At 37.2% G+C, this 18243-nt stretch overlaps 1 protein-coding gene across 7 annotated transcripts in view; it reads right to left on the bottom strand.

Moving 5' to 3' along the window:
- LOC136033694 (uncharacterized) overlaps window positions 1–18243 on the bottom strand; it is a 147766-nt gene that overhangs the window by 103712 nt on the left and 25811 nt on the right. For all 7 annotated transcript variants that reach the window (XM_065714539.1, XM_065714544.1, XM_065714543.1 and 4 more), the window contains one exon: window positions 4025–4165. In XM_065714539.1, coding sequence (XP_065570611.1) covers window positions 4025–4165 — 141 coding nt within the window. The remainder of the gene's footprint in view (window positions 1–4024; window positions 4166–18243) is intronic.

Raw genomic sequence — 18243 nt, forward strand, 5'->3', positions numbered from 1 at the left:
TTTTCTTATTTGGAATTTAGTAAAGAATGAACCCTATTGTCAATGATGGCTCTGATAACAAAGAAAGCATATTCTTTTTTAAACTCTTGATTTTTCGTAGATTTCGTCCAAAACTTCTTTAGTATTTTATAATTCACCAAGTTAAATAACCAAGATTTAATCATAAATGCCAATAAGTCAATTTGGTATCAGCAATGGGAAATTTTAACTTTTAAAGATTAGAACAGAAGTCTGAAATTAATTTATCAAGGGAAACTGAATTAAATAAATTGAAGAACTAAAAAACAACTAGACCTACGTTGCCTGGGCAACGTGAAGTGTTGCGGCAACCTTTGTCCGGCTTCGCCGATAAAAGTGTTGCGAGAGCAACACTTTGGTTTTGTTTCTTCGCTATCGGTTAAATTCTGAAGTTGTCAAAACTATCAAAGCATTCAAAACGGCATATTCAATGCAGAACACAATCAGTAATCACATGATGAAGTTCTTCAGCGTTGAAAAAACAACAGCAAAAGAATATCTGAAGAAGGGACTAAATTGAGTTTGCAGCCAGTTGAACTTTATTCTTTTCAATCGTAGACATCGTGACCGATGGAAACTTTGAACATTATCTTATATAATCTAGTTGGTATTATAAAGCTATTCGTGACTTTTCAGGATCAAATACCATAGATGTGCACCAATTTGCACAAATTTTTAGCCTCTGATGAACCTCCTCTAGCAACCGATTCTTACTTACAAGTCCCTCTCCCGTGATATACATCCAAGTTCACCGGAAACAAATAATGGGTACACCAACTAGCAAAAGTTGCAAACCCCTTGTCGCTGAAGTCATTGTAGCCTAACAGCCGATTATTACTTACAACTCCCCTACACGTCTTACAATCGGGAGCCAAGTTGTTCTTACCATCAATTACACCAGAAACAGATAATAGGTACACCAATCAGCAAAAGTTGCAAACCCCTCATTGCCAAAGATGATTATAAGCTAATAATCGACTGTTGCTTGGAAGTCCCCTACATATCTCACAATTGGTATCGGCCTATTTTTGGTTCAAGTGTGTACCTTACCACTGAAGTTGTCAACCCCTTGAAACTTTCAAACTGGTGTATGTCATGAAGGAATTTTTGTAACAAAAAATGGATGACATATACTTTGATCAGCTCATCAAGGTCTATCGATTGTCATTGAAAAAAAAATTCTATCTGTCTTAGTTCAAAAGTTGACTTTTTTGCCGGAGGCCAACTTTCTAACACCACCACTTAGAAAGGAGCAAAGGATAAGCTCTAATTTCTTTAGCAATGAGAGAACTTTTAAAGTTTAAGAGGTATATCTGATACCATTTCTCTATTGCAATCCCAAGTAGAAAAAAAAAGAATGGTAAAGTCAGCTGAAATCACGAACAGAAATGGCTAGAAACAATAGATGGCAGCACTTTCGGACCCGTGGGAAAATCGCACTTTTTTGTTTCTGTAAATTTTTCTATTTATCACTCAAAGAAGATATATTGGCTGTAAGGCCGGGGAACTACCGCATATATTTAACACTTATAGATTTTAGTCCATCTTCAATTTGAAACTGGTGCCTGCCTGCTTGCCTGCTAGAACGGAGCTTTCCACTCGAAAGCAGAAACATGGTTTGATGAAACGAAAGCTTGGCTGCACAACTTCAGATACTCCTCTCTGACATAGGCTATATAACTCCACTTCACTTCGCACACCATAGGCTCTGGCTCGAGGACAAGCAAAAACCATCCTTTTTGGCCCCAGGCAAGAGTTCTACGGAGCTTTCCAAAATGTAATGTCATATTCATCAATCCGGCCTGAGGTCCACACTTTCCGTAAAAACCGCATAGGTTAGACCCTTACCAGTTTCCAGGAATAAGCTGAGATCGGCGGCATAGAAAAAAAAAAAAAAAAAAAAAACGGGACAAAACCAAAGTGCTGCTCTCGCAACACAATTAAGCTAGATCATATAAATTAACTGATAGTTTCACGGTCTTTAAAGCAAAATTATATTTGCATTATTAGGTTTGGTTGAAAATACTATCAGATTCAGTACTTTTGATGAAATCGGTTAGTTTTCACTTGAAGGAACCACTGAAACAACGATTTTAGATCGATCTTCACGGGTTTCGCTAGTTTAAGCGACCGATTGAAGGACACCGGTTAACACACGAACTGAAGGCAATAAAGCAAGCATCAAGTCTCTAACCTACAGAAAAAACTGAACCAGCAAAAGAAAAAGGAGGTCCAATCATGCTTCTAACAAATGAAAACAGGCCTTCAAGAAAAAAATCCAATCCATGAAATCTCCAAATTATTCCTATTTCCTTCATAACTTCTCATATCCTCTTCCCCCAGCTTCTTCCAAAACAAACCAACATCTGCGCGCCTGGTAACAAGTCGAAGATTTTCTAGATTTGGTAGTATAGAGAGTACATTGCTCTGGAATCCTAGGAAACTGGGAAAATGAACACAAAGAATTTTTTCTGAGATTGAGCTGTTCCGATTTGGTGAGAGGGTTCGAGATTTCCAATGTCATAAGCTCCTTGCTCAATCCCTAGTCCCCAAAAGGGAAAACCTACTTGCGTGGTCTCATAGTGTGGTTAAGGCTGACTTTTTACAAGTTTGCCTAACTAGAACCCTGACTTCAAATAACGCTGCAGAGTGACATTCAGGTGTTGTGCCCCTTGATGAAATTATGGCCGAGGAAACATCATAGCACTTTTTTTCAACCTTTGATGTTCTTCTGGGCTTTGTTTGCTTTTGTGAGTCATTTTGGCCTTGATAACTACTCCCTAGAGTGGCAACTTTTGCCACAGCAACCAATAATTACAACCGAAGTTTTAAAGTTGGTCTCAATTTCACTACCTAAGTTCAGGAAGTGCAAAGATTTTCAAACAGAGATGTTAATTTTTCAAAGTTCAGAAAAGGTCCGAAAACCTCACACAAAAGATTTATACAAAACGAAATGTGAACTACCTCGCGTCTCGGCTCTCCGTCAAAACAGGTAATTAGCCTTTTTAAAAGCACACACTAACGAACTACCATCCAGGAAAGTAAATACTACAAAACGAACACAGCAAAAATAAAAGACATAAAAAACCCTCACACCTAGTAATTCAACACCGTTGGTCAAATAAGTTTCTGATTTTAAACAGAATAAGGTCGAAACACCTGCTTGTTTTATTTCACAAAAAATAAAGATGATGATCCAGAATGAAAATATAAATTATGATCAGGGTATCATAGACGACCCCACCAATAAATGCTGATGAAGACCCCACTGCCTTCCCATCATACAAAACAAAAGTAGATAAGGAGGAAATTTGTGAAGACAATGAATAACACAGTGATATACCCTACGGGGATATTTCCGCTACATATGAAACAGCCGTCATAACCAACATACAATATAAAACAAATAAAGAGAAAATGAACTGTGGGGAGGAGATTTTGCTGATATCATGAATTTAAAAACTAAAACCACAAAATCAATTTTGAATTATTTATTTCAAAATTTTGGAAATTTGCCATAAGGTTTCAGTTTAAAAATGCATTTTTTCTGAGAGATATCTTGTTTGTTTAATTTATATTTATTTTATAGTGTATTTTACTGATAACAGCTGTTACTGATACAGCCAAAATATCCCCGTAGGGTATATCACTGTGTTGTTCGTTGTCTTCACAAATTTCCTCGTAATCTTTTCTCGTTTTTAAGTAACCCTAATAATCTTGGGGGAAAGCTTGGATCCCAGTGCTACATAGTGCTTGGATCACAGATCATTCCATAGAGAACTTTAAAATATATTAATTTAATAACAATTTAAATGTATTATAGATCAAAGCAAATGGAAAAACTCTATTGTCTTTCTTTTATATTTTTCAATTTTTCTGTAGATTTTTGTCAAAATTATTCTTTTTTCCCTCGTCCACTTTTCTAGCTGTATTTTAAATTTTACTACATAAGTAATTACAAGGCCCGGTATACCTACCTAAAGCTGTAAAATAAATGGATACTTACTTGGGCTATATTTTGATAAAGTGCCAAAGAATAGAATTTGTCCTTAGGTGATAATGGTAAAAGACCTTTTACAACCCGGCCAATGTTAGAAAAAGGTATTGGAATACCAAAAAGTACAGATAGTGTGGGTACCAAGTCCACCTAGAAAATAAAGGTTCCTAATTATTGTCAGGGTGTCGAGTTCCAACTCTGCAACACCAGCTAGAAACATGAAGAAAAATCACCATTCTTTGGAGTGTTCATTACTACATTGAAGCTCCGTATTTTGTTAAATTTACAAGCGATTTTAAAAGTCAGTTAATTTGTTTTATGCTTTCAAGCTTTTAATCCTAAACGTAGGATAATATATTGTCGTTTACCATTGGAGGGCGCCATGGAAAGGGTTCTCATCCAGACAAATCTTCAACCACCAATTTGATAAAATATACTATTCTAACCTGAAACTAAAAAGGTATTGAATTGGTATTTTCCGGAAAAAAAAATCATTCAATCTCAATGCAGACTTAATTTGTCAGAATAAAATCTGAAGTTGGTAATAAAAAAAGAGGAAAAATGAAAGCCATAGTAAAGCAAAAAAACATTAGTGTAGATCAGAAAGAATGCACTCCTACTGAATCGAATTCACTTTTCAGAGATAAGCAAAAAATATATATAAGCAAATTAGCAAACTAGTAATTATAATGCAATTGTAATAGTAATTATAATTTAACTAGTAATTATCTGTAATTATTTAAATACTACTTGAATTATCTTACATTTTCAGTCAAAGTCTTTTTTAAGGCTAAGTTGAATGCATCCAAAGCCAAAAGTTAAAAAAAATATTTATTAGTAAACCTTATCTAACTTTGGCAGACTTTTTTTTCTAAACACGTTTTTTAGTTGTAAGATAAGATAAGATTTTACTTCAAAAAAGCAGCTATCACAGGCCCAAAAGGGCCGAATCTGCACTTTAACGTCAGTACAAAATTGTAGAATTGCAATCAATAAAAAGTCAAACAATAGAAACTCGTTAAGTTAAAACAGGGAAAACAAAATTAAACAAGTCTATCTAGTAGGCATTACAGAGTACGGAATTGAAAAATAAAAACTAAAACTCTAAGATAAAAGTAGAGTGAGAAGGGGGGAGGTCATTGATTTAAAATTTCAACTATGTGAGAGGTGAACGTTCTTCTATATATTTCAGTGGAAACTCTTAGTGGGGCAAGAAGGGGGATTTTTCTTGAGACAAAACATGGGGAGGGGGGCGAGTTCGGAAGGGGGGTAAATGATCACTAGGGAAAAGAGAAGCAGTACAAGAGTTAAGTATGGCTTTTTGGGCAAAACCCAAGGAAATTTGTGCTCTCCTTTCCTTAAGTGTGACTAGATTTGCCCTCCAAAGAAGGGTCACTTTACCCTCAGTGAAGATAAGTCTTAGGCACCTTTTTCGAACTGCCTCTATTCTGTCCGACAATTCATTGGAGATGCCAGGATGCCAAACAGGACAAGCGTATTCGAGGGTAGGACGTACAAAAAAGAGAAAAAATCCTCAAACAATGTGATTTAGTACATTTAAATTTATTAAGGAGTTTGAGGAGAGAAAATGCAGTATTTGTACGTTTTAACAAATTATTAACGTGGCAATCCCATTTTAAGTCGCTTGAGACGGTAACACCCAATAATTTCAAAGTAATAACAGACATTTAGGGGGGATAAGACAGGAGAAAGAAGGGGAAGTTCCTTTTTTCACTTTGTCAAAATTCAGGCTTTCAGCGTTCATAACAAGGAATCTAGGAAAGGTGAAACGGTTACTAAAGCGAGCAATTGTTTGTTTGCTAATTGTAGGGGCCAGGAGGGCGTAAGAAGAGCGTGGGTCTGGGTAAGGAGAGCACTCTTTTTCGACGGGAATATTGCTAGCTTGGTTTGGAATCTCAGCAGAATGGAGATGATCTGTTAAACGGCTGTTACCTGGTAATTACCATGGTGGGAATGGTGATTCATGTCTGTTAAGAACTTGCTGGTTTGCGACAGAGTAGGGAAGGTATGAGGCAGCATACCGTAAAGGGGGAGGAAATAGAACTTCTGTATGAGGGGAGAGGGAGGAGTTAACAAGGGGTAAGGGAGGGGAGTATGTAATCGGGAAGGGTTTATTAATTGCTGAGCTGAAGATGCAAGGCGATAAGACTGGAAGTCGACTGGAACCCGACCCAGGAGAGGAGGGAGGTAGTGAGTGCTTCCTACCCTGCCCTAAAAAAGGTTGGTTTTATACCAACCTACGCTGCCCCTGATGATACATGAGAAAAATTACACAACTTAAAATGCCTGTCAAATTTAGCAGAATTAAAGTGGCTTCTGGGCAGTCCAGTTTTGTGGAACCTACAACGACCCTTAATGGGCTATTCGATATGAGCTTCGGTACAGCCAAAGCACCTTCCACTTGATTTTTTTTTTTTTTTCAAATATCAATATGGGGGCATTTCAACAGAATATTTGTACAGCGGTTAAAAACACAAAATTTACAAATGTGTAAATATTTACAATAACTAGACATACATCTACTATCTAAAAAGTTAAAACACACATTACGCATAAAATCACTGAGCTCATTTATTGAATCTTTGATTACATTGGGTGAGAATTTCCGCTTGTTAGTTCAACTGCATTGTCATTTTTTTAAAATGTGTCATTAACTCTGGATTTCAACAATAAATTATCTTCGGTTGAAACGAGGTCAGTATGATTAGTTTGCGTAACCTTTTTAATCCCTTGAGAAAATTCTGACGAAGGAAGTTCACTAGCACTTGCTTGATGAATTGAAGAATTTTGGTAATGAATATTTGGAGCGGAAGTATCAGCTAAAAGAGGAATTCTGGGCGGTGTAGGGGAATTTCAAGTATATATAGCTTCAACAATTGCGAGCTGAAAACCGACTTTTAACATTTTGATTACAATTTGCTCGTAAAGATCAGACAAGCTATCATAAAGAAATTCGACATTAATAATCCGTTTCTTGAGATTGACAATTTCTGCATCTTTTCTTATGCAATCTTCACAGGTATGGGGCTCAGACATACTAACCGTTTTTGCATAGCGCGTCAATTCATCTCTACTGGAGCAAGAAATTTGCGGGGTAATTTTAGATTGATGGGAGGTGGTTATTTTTGCAGAATCAATCGATCCAGGAGAACTATTTTTGTCATTATTCGAAACACAAGGTACAGATGGGGAATTAACAATACCAATTGGAACGATCACTTAAAGTTGATTATCATTGGAATTAGGTGAATTTTCTTCAATAGAAATGAGGTGGGATTTTTCAGCCTCGAGTGGCTAGATAACTTCAGGTTAGTTATCGATGGTATTAATCTCGTCATTTGCAACCGTTGACGATTGGCACTGCACGTATAATCATTTAAAGCTTTTAGGGCGACTACTTTTTGTGATGCCAGCACAATCTGGGTGCAACCAACCATTACACTTAGAACACTGGAAAGACCCAGTTCCACATTTTCTGTAGCATTCATTACAAGGATGCGACATTCTAGGCTAAGGAGTAAAAACGAGACACAGACCTTGAATAGAAAAATACATCTTCAACTAAAACCTGGCTGCCTAAGCCAGGATTAGCACTGGGACTTGCTAGAGAGAAGTTCACAAGGCTCGCCTTAACTTAAAAAATCGCAAGCGTCATTTATTTAAAAACCAGACGTCTTGACAGGTTAAGGCCGTGATTAAGTGAACTTGAAAACATCGAGCTTCAAAACTGAAGTTAGGTCAGCCTTCTGTCTTTTAATTCTCTAGAGACCGTTGGTTGTCAAAACTTCAAATAGCACCAATTATCAAGTCTTGTGAAAGGTTTTGATAGACAGCTTCCTTTGGTGAGATGCTTCTTTCGAGATATAGTAATATATTTGGCTGCGTCTTGCAAAGCTTGGTTACCGACCAAGGGAGAAGAGAAAATAAGCAAAAGAGCACTATCATTCTCAAGTACAAAATGGCCATATATATGAAGCTGTGACGGCATGCATAGAGTGCATTTTAAAATTTATTGTTTTTTCCATTTTTTTCCTAGGGATATGCTATTTAAAATACCCCAGTTGATTAATTTGAAACTAAATACCAAACTTAGTTGGAAGCTTTCTTCGAGGATTCTCAGAAAACCAAAGTTTTCTTACGAATTAAATTGAAAAAAAATAACTGAAAGTAAGGAGTGACATTAAAACTTAAAACGAACAGAAATTACTTCGTATATGAAAGAGACCACTTCCTCGTGAACGCCCCGCTCTTTACGCTAAAGTTTTTTACTGTTTTAAAAATAGAGTTAAGAGAAAGAGTCGGACTTTAGCGTGAAGAGCGGGGCGTTGATGAGGAAGCAGCCCCTTTCATTTTTGAAGTAATTTCTGTTCGTTTTATGTTTTAATGTCACTCCTTACTTTAAGTTAAAAAAACACTTGTTTTTATTTAATTTATTTTCTGAACGTTTTTGAATCAATGCATGTTTTAATTTATGCTCTCCGCAGATGAATAATTAAAACGAAATTTGCCTATTTATTTATTTTTTGGGCTAAATGGTTTTCTCATAGTTTTGATCGAATGATTTTGAGGAAAAAAAAGAAGCGGGGATGGAGGTCTAGTTGCCCTCCGATTTTTTGGTTACTTAAAAAGGCAACTAGAACTTTTAATTTTTTATGAATGTTTTTATTAGTAAAAATAAATTTTATTAGTTAAAGATATACGCAACTCACAAATTAGCTTACGTAAAGAAACTTCTGTATTCTCATATTTTTATTACATATATGAGGGGGTTCACCCCCTCGTCAGTACCTCACTCTTCACGCTAAAGCTTAAATTTTGTCCCAATTTCTTAAGAATGACCCCTGAATAACAAAAGCCGTAGAATAAATAGTTGAAATTTCTAAAAATACTTTAACGTAAAGAGCGAGGTATTAGGAGGAGGTGAGCCCCTCATATGCGTAATAATTTCTGTTCCTTTTAACAGAAATTATTATGGAATATTTACAGGAATTAATATTTACAAGAAAACAATAACAGGAATATTCTGTTCCTTTCAGTCGAAAAACTTTGTCATATTTATTTTTTCATTGTTTTTTTAAATAATGCTAGAAAATCCTGCGCTCCCTTCATGGAAATTTTTTCCCCCATGACAAATTCCTCCATGAAAAGTTCCCCAACATATCACCCTCTTCTCAACCCCTGCCCCCAACCAAATGAAAACGTCTGTACACTTCCCAATAACCATTACTATATGTAAGCACTGGTCAGTGTTAGTAACTTGTAGCCCCTCCCACGGGGACTGTTGGGGAGTAGGTCATCCCAAAAGGCATAGTTGTAAGGATTTTCGACTACGCTGAATAAAATGGCTATCTCAGAATTTTGATCCGTGACTTTGGGAAAATAATTAGCGTGCGACGGGGGCCTAGGCGCCCTCCGATTTTTTTGGTCATTTAAAAAGGGCACTAGAACTTTTCATTTCCGTTAGAATGAATCTTCTCGCAACATTCTAGGACCACTGGGTCGATACGATCACCCCTGGAAAAAAAACAAACAAATAAACACGCATCCGTGATCTGCCTTCGGACAAAAAATACAAAATTCCACATTTTTAAACAGTTCGTGGTAACGAACTGTAGTAAGGAGCGACCAGGCTCAATAGTAACCAAAACTCTAAAAAAATGGAATTTTGATACCAAGAATTATATCAAAAGAATGGCATTTTAATGCTGATTTTAAATATATAAGTTTAATCAAGAATAGTCTTACCCATCAAAAGTTACGAGCCTGAAAATATTTGCCTTATTTTAGAAAATAGGGGGAAACACCCCCTAGAAGTCATATGATCTTAACGAAAATCACACCATCAGATTCAGCGTATCAGAGAACCTTGTTGTAGAAGTTTCAAGCCTATATCTATAAAAATGTGGAATTTCGCATTTTTTGCCAGAAGACAAATCACGGATGCGTGTTTATTTCCCAGAGGTGATCGTATCGACTCAGTGGTCCTATAATGTCGCGAAAGGGCCCATTCTAACAGAAATGATAAGTTCTAGTACCCTTTTTAAGTGACCAAAAAATTGGAGGGCACCTAGGCCCCCTCCCATGGTCATTTTTCCCCAAAGTCACCGGATCAAGATTCTGAGATAGCCATTTTATTCACCATAGTCGAAAAACCCAATAACTATGTCTTTGGGGACGACTTACTCCTCCGCAGTCCCCGTGGGAGGGACTGCAAGTTACAACCTTTGACCTGTGTGTACATATAGTAATGATTACTAAGAAGTGTACAGACGTTTTCAGGGGGATCTTTGGGGACGACTTACTCCCCCGCAGTCCCCGTGGGAGGGGCTGCAAGTTACAATCTTTGACCTGTGTTTACATATAGTAATAGTTACTAAGAAGTGTACAGACGTTTTCAGGGGGATTTTTTGGTTTGGGGGGATATTTGAGGGGGGAGGGTTACCGGGGAGGATTTTTCCATGAGGAACTTCTCATGGGGGAAGAAAAAACAAAACAAGAAAAAGACAAGAAGAAGAAACAAAACAAAACAAGAAGAAAAAAACAAGTTTTTTTAAGTGAAAGTAAGGAGCGACATTAAAACTTAAAACGATCAGAAATTACTAGTCTCTAGATCGCGCACGAAAAATGCAGGATCAAAAATCCGTCGGCAATCCTTCAATTCGTCGCAATCCAAGTTTCTACCACCAGTCACGATCCGGTAGGGCAACGTGGAAGAAGCTACGGGGTTCTGCTCCGCCTCAAGGTTTGTCGCTTGACCTAAATCTCTTGACTTGCCTAGTTCTTCAGCGTACCGCATTATTAGGTATTTTGGATATTTACATGTACCTAGCTCCAAATACTTTTTACAAAGGCGCTGTCTATGTGTGGTAACACTTTTAAGATGTATACCTCGCTTTGATTTAATTTTCCCCATGATTTTGGCTTTGTGTGCACAACTTTACTGAAGGCTCCTGACTATTTCTCATTTCTAGGTTTCATCATTGCATTGAAATAATTTATGAAAATTTCACACTCTATTAACAAGCAGCTGATTATACCAGCTTGTCATTTTGGTCTCTTGGGAGTATTATCGGCGATCTGAAACGATTCTTTCTGGCAACCGACTTGTAAAAATTTCAGGTAGCTGAAAATATTCTAGGGGACTGTTAGAAAACAGGAAAATAAATCGAAAAATGGTTCCAATCATCTTACAGGTTATGGTCTTCTGCTCATGATAGTACCGATTTGTTCTAAAAGCAATATCCTTTATCGAGTACACTTGTGAAAAAGACTTAGACATTTTCTAAGATTTCTAAGCAATTAGAGGAGATAGAGCAAAATCCTTTCAAACATTTTGTAGCATCTTCAAGAAGCTATGGCCTGATATTAAAAGCGGCATCTTCCGCCAATGAATACTTGAGTACTTTTTAAATATAAATTTTCAATTTAACATGGGATTTTCGAGTTCCATCAGTTCACTTAATCACGGCCTTAAGATCTAGATAAAGACTGTAACTTGCTACGGGGTCTAGGAGAAGGAGCATGCAAAAGAAGGGATTGTAAACCCCCCTTTAAGGATTTTTGATCATGGAGATTACAACAGCGCCTTTGTTACGCTTCCTAGTGTTTCCACTTCAGAAATGGCAGAAAAGACTGTCATTTTGGTACCGTACGCAACTTTATGGTAGAGTAGTTAAGACTAAAATATTTTAGAGTTTGTATTTACCAGCATTTTAGACCCTTTTACGCAACATTAGATGTTCTGTTGCACAAAATACCATAAAACGACGCTTTGTTGTGGCGCAATCACTTAAAAAGGGCACTAGATATTGAGAATTTACTTTCAAATGCTCTCTCCGAATATTCTACCACTACTTGTGCGATAAAATTACCCCTGGAGCTACCCATATAACACTGCGATTTTTCTTGTTCAAAGGAACGGATTGTTAGTCTCTAGTTAACATTTTTGGACGACGGTGATTCCAACGGTGGCCTTTTCCTTTCGATTAAATAAAAAAGGAGTTTTCTTAACTGAAAGTAAGGAGCGACATTAAAACTTAAAACAAACAGAAATTATCCTGTATATGAAAGGGGCTGTCCCCTCCTCAACGCCCCGTTCTTTACGCTAAAGTTTTCTTTTTTTTAAATAGAATTGTGAGAAAGAGTCACACTTTAGCGTGGCGTTGAGGAGGGGACAGCTCTTTCATATATGGAATAGTTTCTGTTCGTTTTAAGTTTTAATGTCGCTGCTTACTTTCAGTTAAAAAAAATTGTTTTGTTTTTTATTTAACTTCTGAAGGGTTGTAAATTAATGCAAGTTTTGATTTTTGATCACCGTACATGAATAATTAAGACGAAAGTTTTGATTGGACTATTTTCAGAAAAAAGGGCGGGGGAAGGGGGGCTAGTTGCCTTCCAATTTTTTTTGTTACTTATAAAGGCCATTAGAACTTCTAATTTTATTTACGAACGTTTTTATGAGTAATAAACATACGTAACTTACGAATTAACTTACTTAACGAGCTTCTATATTCGTATATTTTTATTACGTGTATGAGGGGAATTCGCCCCCTCGTTAATGCCTCTCTCTTTACTCTAAAGTTTGAATTTTGCTCCGATTCTTTAAGAATGATCCCTAAATCACAAAGGCGGTTTAATTAGAATAAAAGCTCTTTTGAAATTACTAAAAATACTTTAGCGTACAGACCGAGGTCTTCAGGACGGGACGAATCCCCTCATATACGTAATAATTTCTGTTTGTTTTAAGTTATAATGTTGCTCCTTACTTTCAGTTGAAAAAACATTTTTTTTCATGTAATTTCTCATTGTTTTCTTAAATAATGCTGAAAAATCCAGCGCCCCCTTCATGGAAATTCGCTTCCCCCATGATAAATTCTTCCATGGAAAGATCCTCCCATGTAAATCCCTCCCCCTGACCCACCCTCCACCACCAGAAAAAATCCCCCCTGAAAACGTTTTTGCAGATAGGAGCTGCAGTAGAGTTCTCTAATGCGCTGAATCTGATGGTGTATTTTTCATTAAGATTCTATGACTTTTAGGGGGTGTTTTCCCCTTTTCTCGAAAATAAGGCAAATTTTCTCAGGCTTGTAATTTTTGATGGACTTGATGAAACTTATATATTGAAAATCAGCATAAAAATTCGATTCTTTTTATGTATCTATTGGTACCAAAATTCCATTTTTTAGAGTTTTGGATACTATTGAACCGGGTCTATCCTTACTACAGTTCGTTACCACCAACTGTTTGATCGGACATCAATTTTGAGTGATTTCAAGCTCTATTTTGAAATCTACAAAATTTTCGTGATAAACTTTTATTAAGAACTTAAACCGATATAAAACTTATGATTCCTGAATCACTTTTAAATGGATAATGTGTCTCACTGAGCAGTTTTCTTTTTTCTTTTCAAAACGCACTTTTAAATTTTCGGTTTAAAGCTTTTGTCGCAAAAAGCCGTATTTACTAATGCTTTTATTTCCCCTTCTGTGTTTGGGACTTTACTCTGCCAAAAGACAATAAAGCTCATTAACAGTTAAACTTTTTGAGGAATCAAAGCCTATCTTTTTCAAATAGATAACAAACAAAAAATTCAACCGTATTAAAAGGATAAAGGATATGATAAGGATAAAAGATAAGGTGTCAAAAGATAAGGACATTTTTCCAGTCATGTTTCTGTTTCTTCAAAAAAAGAAGCCAAAACACGTCACTTTTACGGATAGGACGTAACCAAGAACTAAGGGTAATTCTTTTGTAGTTTCCCATCGCAACACTCACATCTAATCATAGGCATAATTTATTATTGAGTTATATTTTTTTGTTTAGACCACCACTTCATATCGTAAAAAGGGCTCTTTCGGTGGAAATCGAGAGGCTAGTGCCCTTTTTAAGTCAAAAGTTATCGGAGGGCAACTAGCCCTCTCCCACGACCACAACTTCCCAAGACACATCAAATCTAAATCTTGAGATAACCATTTTGTTCAACGTAGTTGAAAGGTCCGGAAATTATATATTTGAGTATGACAACCCCCCAGAGCCCTCATGGCAAGGGTTGTAAGTTATGACTTGGGGGCATATAAGGTAAATATAGAAAGGGTGATCGTATAAACTTCGGTAGGGGTCATTGGGTTGGTAATCAGAAATTGTTGAACCCATTTGAGATTCGGAGTGATCGGAGGGTGAAAACCCCTCCCCGACACCTCGTATTTTCCCAAAACACATGTGATACAAGTTTTGAGATTGTCATTTGTTGTCTTGGTAACTTCGAAAAGAGCTCATTCGATTGCAAGTTGAAAGGACTAGGGCACAAATTAATAGTCAAAAGCGATTGGAGTGCTCCTACTACTCCACTCTCACGCCCACCATTTCTCCAAACACATCCAATCAAAATTTCGAGATAGCCATTTTTTTCAACGCAGTAGAAAGCTCCGGAAATTATATATTTGAGGATGACAACCCCCCCCCCCCAGTCCTCGTGGAAAGGGTAGTCAGTTATGCCCCAGGGACATATAAGGTATACAGAAAGCGTAATCTTAAAACTTCGAAAGGGGCTCAATGGATTGGTAATCAGAAGTTTTAGTGCCGTTTTCGAGATTCAGAGTGACCGGAGAGTAGATCTCCCCCCCCCCACACATACACACACACCTCGTATTTTCCCAAAATGTATCTGATAAAAATTTTGAGCTGGCCATTTGTTATCTTAGAAACTTCAAAAAGAGCTCATTCAATTGAACATTGAAAGAGGCTAGTGCCCTTTTTAATAGTCAAAAGTGATTGGAGGGAAACAAACCCTCCTCCCACGCCCATCGTTTCTCCAAACACATCCAATCTAAATTCTGAGATGGTCATTATGGTCAACATAGTTAAAATGTCCAAAACCTGTATCACTGAGAATGACACCCTCCCCCCCCCCAAGAGTCCTCAGAACAAGAGTTTTAAGTTATGCCCTTTGGGGCATCTAAGATATTTATAGTGAGCACGATTGTAAAAACACCAGAATTGGCTCATTTGCTTGGAAATCAGCTATTCTAGTGCCCTTTTTAAGATTCAGAGTGATCGGAAGGTGGATTTCCCCTGTAAACCTTGCATTTTCTCGAAATGCATCTGACAGAAATTTTGAGAAGTTCATTTGTTGTCGTAGAAAATTCGAAAAAAAGCTCAGTGGATTAAAAACTGAATGGGCTAGTGCTCTGTTTAAAAGTCGAAAGTGATTGGAGGGCAATAACCCCCCACCCCGCCAACCATTTCCCCAAACACATCCAATCAAAATTTTGAGATAGCCATTTTGTTCAAAATAGTTGAAAGGTCCGGATATTATGTTTTTGACGATAGCAACCCCACAGCCCTCAGGGCAACGGTTGTTAGTTATGCCCTGGGGACATATAAGGTATATATATAGGAAGGGTGATCGTATAAATTTCGTAGGGGGCACATTGGACTGGTAGTCATAAGTTCTAGTGCCATAATTCTAGTTCTAGTGAGATTCAGAGTTATTTGTGGAGGGGTATCCCATCCACACCTCGAATTTTCCCGAGATGCGTCTAATAGAAACTTTGAGATGGTCATTTGTTGTCTTAAAAACTTCGAAAGCAGCTCATTCGATTCAAAATTGAGAGAGCCAGTGCCCTTTTTAAGATTCAAACTGATCAGAGTGTGGATACCCCCCCCCCTCGCCCAATACCACGTTTTACCAAGATACATCTGATAATTTTATGTTTAATTAATTAATTTAAATCTAATAAATTTTGAAACGGCCATTTATTGTCGTAAAAACTTCAAAAACAGCTCATTCGATAAGAAACTGAAAGGACAAGTACCCTTTTTAACACTCGAATAACCATGTTGTTCAAACGTAATTGAAAGGTACGGAAATTATGTCTTAAAGAATGACAACCCACCCCCCTCTCCCCCAGTCCTCAGAGCAAGGGTTTTAAGTTATACCCCAGGGATATAAGTTACATATAGAAAAGGTGATTGTATAAACTTTGGAGGAGGCTCATTCAATTGGTTCAGAAGCTCTAGTGCCCTTTTTAAGAATCAGAATGATTGGAGGGTGGATGCCCTCCCCACACCTCGGGGTTTCCCAAAATGCATCTTATAGAAATTTTTAGATGGCCATTTGTTGCTGTAAAAACTTCAAAAACAGCTCATTCGACTGGAAATTGAAAGGGCTAGTGTCGTTCTTAATAGTCGGCAGTGATTGGAGGGCAACTAACGCCTCCTCCCAAACCCACCATTTCCCCAAACACATTTATTCAAAATTTTGGGATAGCCATTTTATTCAACGTAATTGAAAGGTCCGGAAATTATGTCTTTGAGGATGGCGACCCCCACCCCCACAGTCCTCAGGGCAAGGGTCGTAAGTAATGCCCCTGGGTCATGTAAGTTATAATTCTGAGGGGGCTCATTCGATTGGTAATCAGACGGTTTATTGCCCTTTTTGAGATTCAGAGTGATCTGAGTGTGGATACCCCACACCTCGTACTTCCGCAAAATGTAACTGATAGAAATTTTGAGATGGCCATTTATTGTCGTAGAAACTTCGAAAATTGGAAATGATTCGATTGGAAAAAGAAAGGGTCATTACTCTTTTTAATAGTCGAAAGTGATTGGAGTGCAACAAACCCCCCTCGCATGCTCGCCAAACACATCTTATCAAAATTTATAAATGGCCATTTTGTTCAAAGTAATTCAAAGGTCTAGAAATTACGTCTTTGAGGATGAAACCTCCCACAGCCCTCAGGGCAAGGGTTTTAGTTTTTGCCCTGGGGGCACATAAGGTACATATAGAAAGAGTGACTATATAAAATTTGGAGGGGGTTAATTGGATTTGTATTCAGAAGTTATAGCGCCTTTTTAAGATTTAGAGTGATCGAATGCTGGATACCTTCCCCCACGCCTTGTTTTCCCGAAATAAATCTGATAAAAATTTTGAGAATGACCATTTTTTGTCGAATCTTCAAAAACAGCTCATTTGATTGGAAGTTGAAAGGGTCAGTGCCCTTTTTAATAGTCGAAAGCGATTGGAGGGCAATTAGCCACCCTCCCACGCCCACCATTTCAACACACACATCCAATCAAAATTTTGAGATAGCCATTTTCTTCAACGTAATTGAAATGTTCGGAAACTATGTCTTTGAGGATGATAACCTCCATCCCAACAGACCTCATGGCAGGGGTCGTAAGTAATGCCATGGGGCATATAAAGTATATATAGAAAGAGTGATCGTATAAACTTCAGAGGGGCATATTGTATTGGTAATAAGAAGTTTTAGTGTACTTTGTAAGATTCAGAGTGACTGGAGGGTGGATACCCCCCTGAACCTCATATTTTCCTGAAATGCATCTGATTGAAATTTTGAGATGGCCATTTGTTATCGTAAAAACTTCGATAAAGGAAATTCTCATTCAATTGGAAATTGAAAGGATTCCCAAAACACATTTAAATAAATATTTTGAGATAGGCATTTTGTTGAACATAATTCAAAAGTTCTGAAAACTACGTTTTTGACAACCCCCATACCTTTTTAAGACCAGAACATAATTTGCACTTTACTGAAAACAATATACATTTAATGTTGTCACTTTGGTTTTACTTGTTTAAAGCGTTTTTACTAGATATATGAAGTGCAAAGCCCCCTCCTCCTTTCACTCCAACTACAGCGCGAGTGTCTGGTGCCCTTTTTAAGAGTAACAAGAGATTGGAGAATAAGCAGCCCTTCTCTCACGCCATTTTCCAAACGCATCCTGTCAAAATTTTTAGACATTTTGTTCAGCACAGTAGAACAATCCAGTCTTTAGGGATATTGGGCATGTCAAGCCCCCACAATTATGCAATTGGCCCATTATGCTTTAAAACTGAATGTTGCTTTAAAATAAATCAAAAGGTAATGTGATTATGGTTGCCAATAAGACACCTCAGCAACATATCGAGAACGACCGGGGGTGTTAAGTTGAAACTTTTTGGTGTGCTACTATTACTACTTCTGCTCTTACAGTTTAAATAAATAAAAACGGTGTTAAGTGTATCCAAGTTGTCAAAGCGCATATATAGGATATTTTGAGAATAATAATAATATTAAGTTTTATCTTTCAGGTCAACTTCAGAAGCTATAAAATTACATTAAAGATTACACTGTTTGTGTCAAGATTGAAACCTGTTGAAAAAGTTTCTCCAACATACAAATAGCAACCTATGGATTCTATGTGCT

This window comes from Artemia franciscana, chromosome 12 (genome assembly GCF_032884065.1).
Source record: "Artemia franciscana chromosome 12, ASM3288406v1, whole genome shotgun sequence".
Classification (NCBI taxonomy): Eukaryota; Metazoa; Arthropoda; class Branchiopoda; order Anostraca; family Artemiidae; genus Artemia; species Artemia franciscana.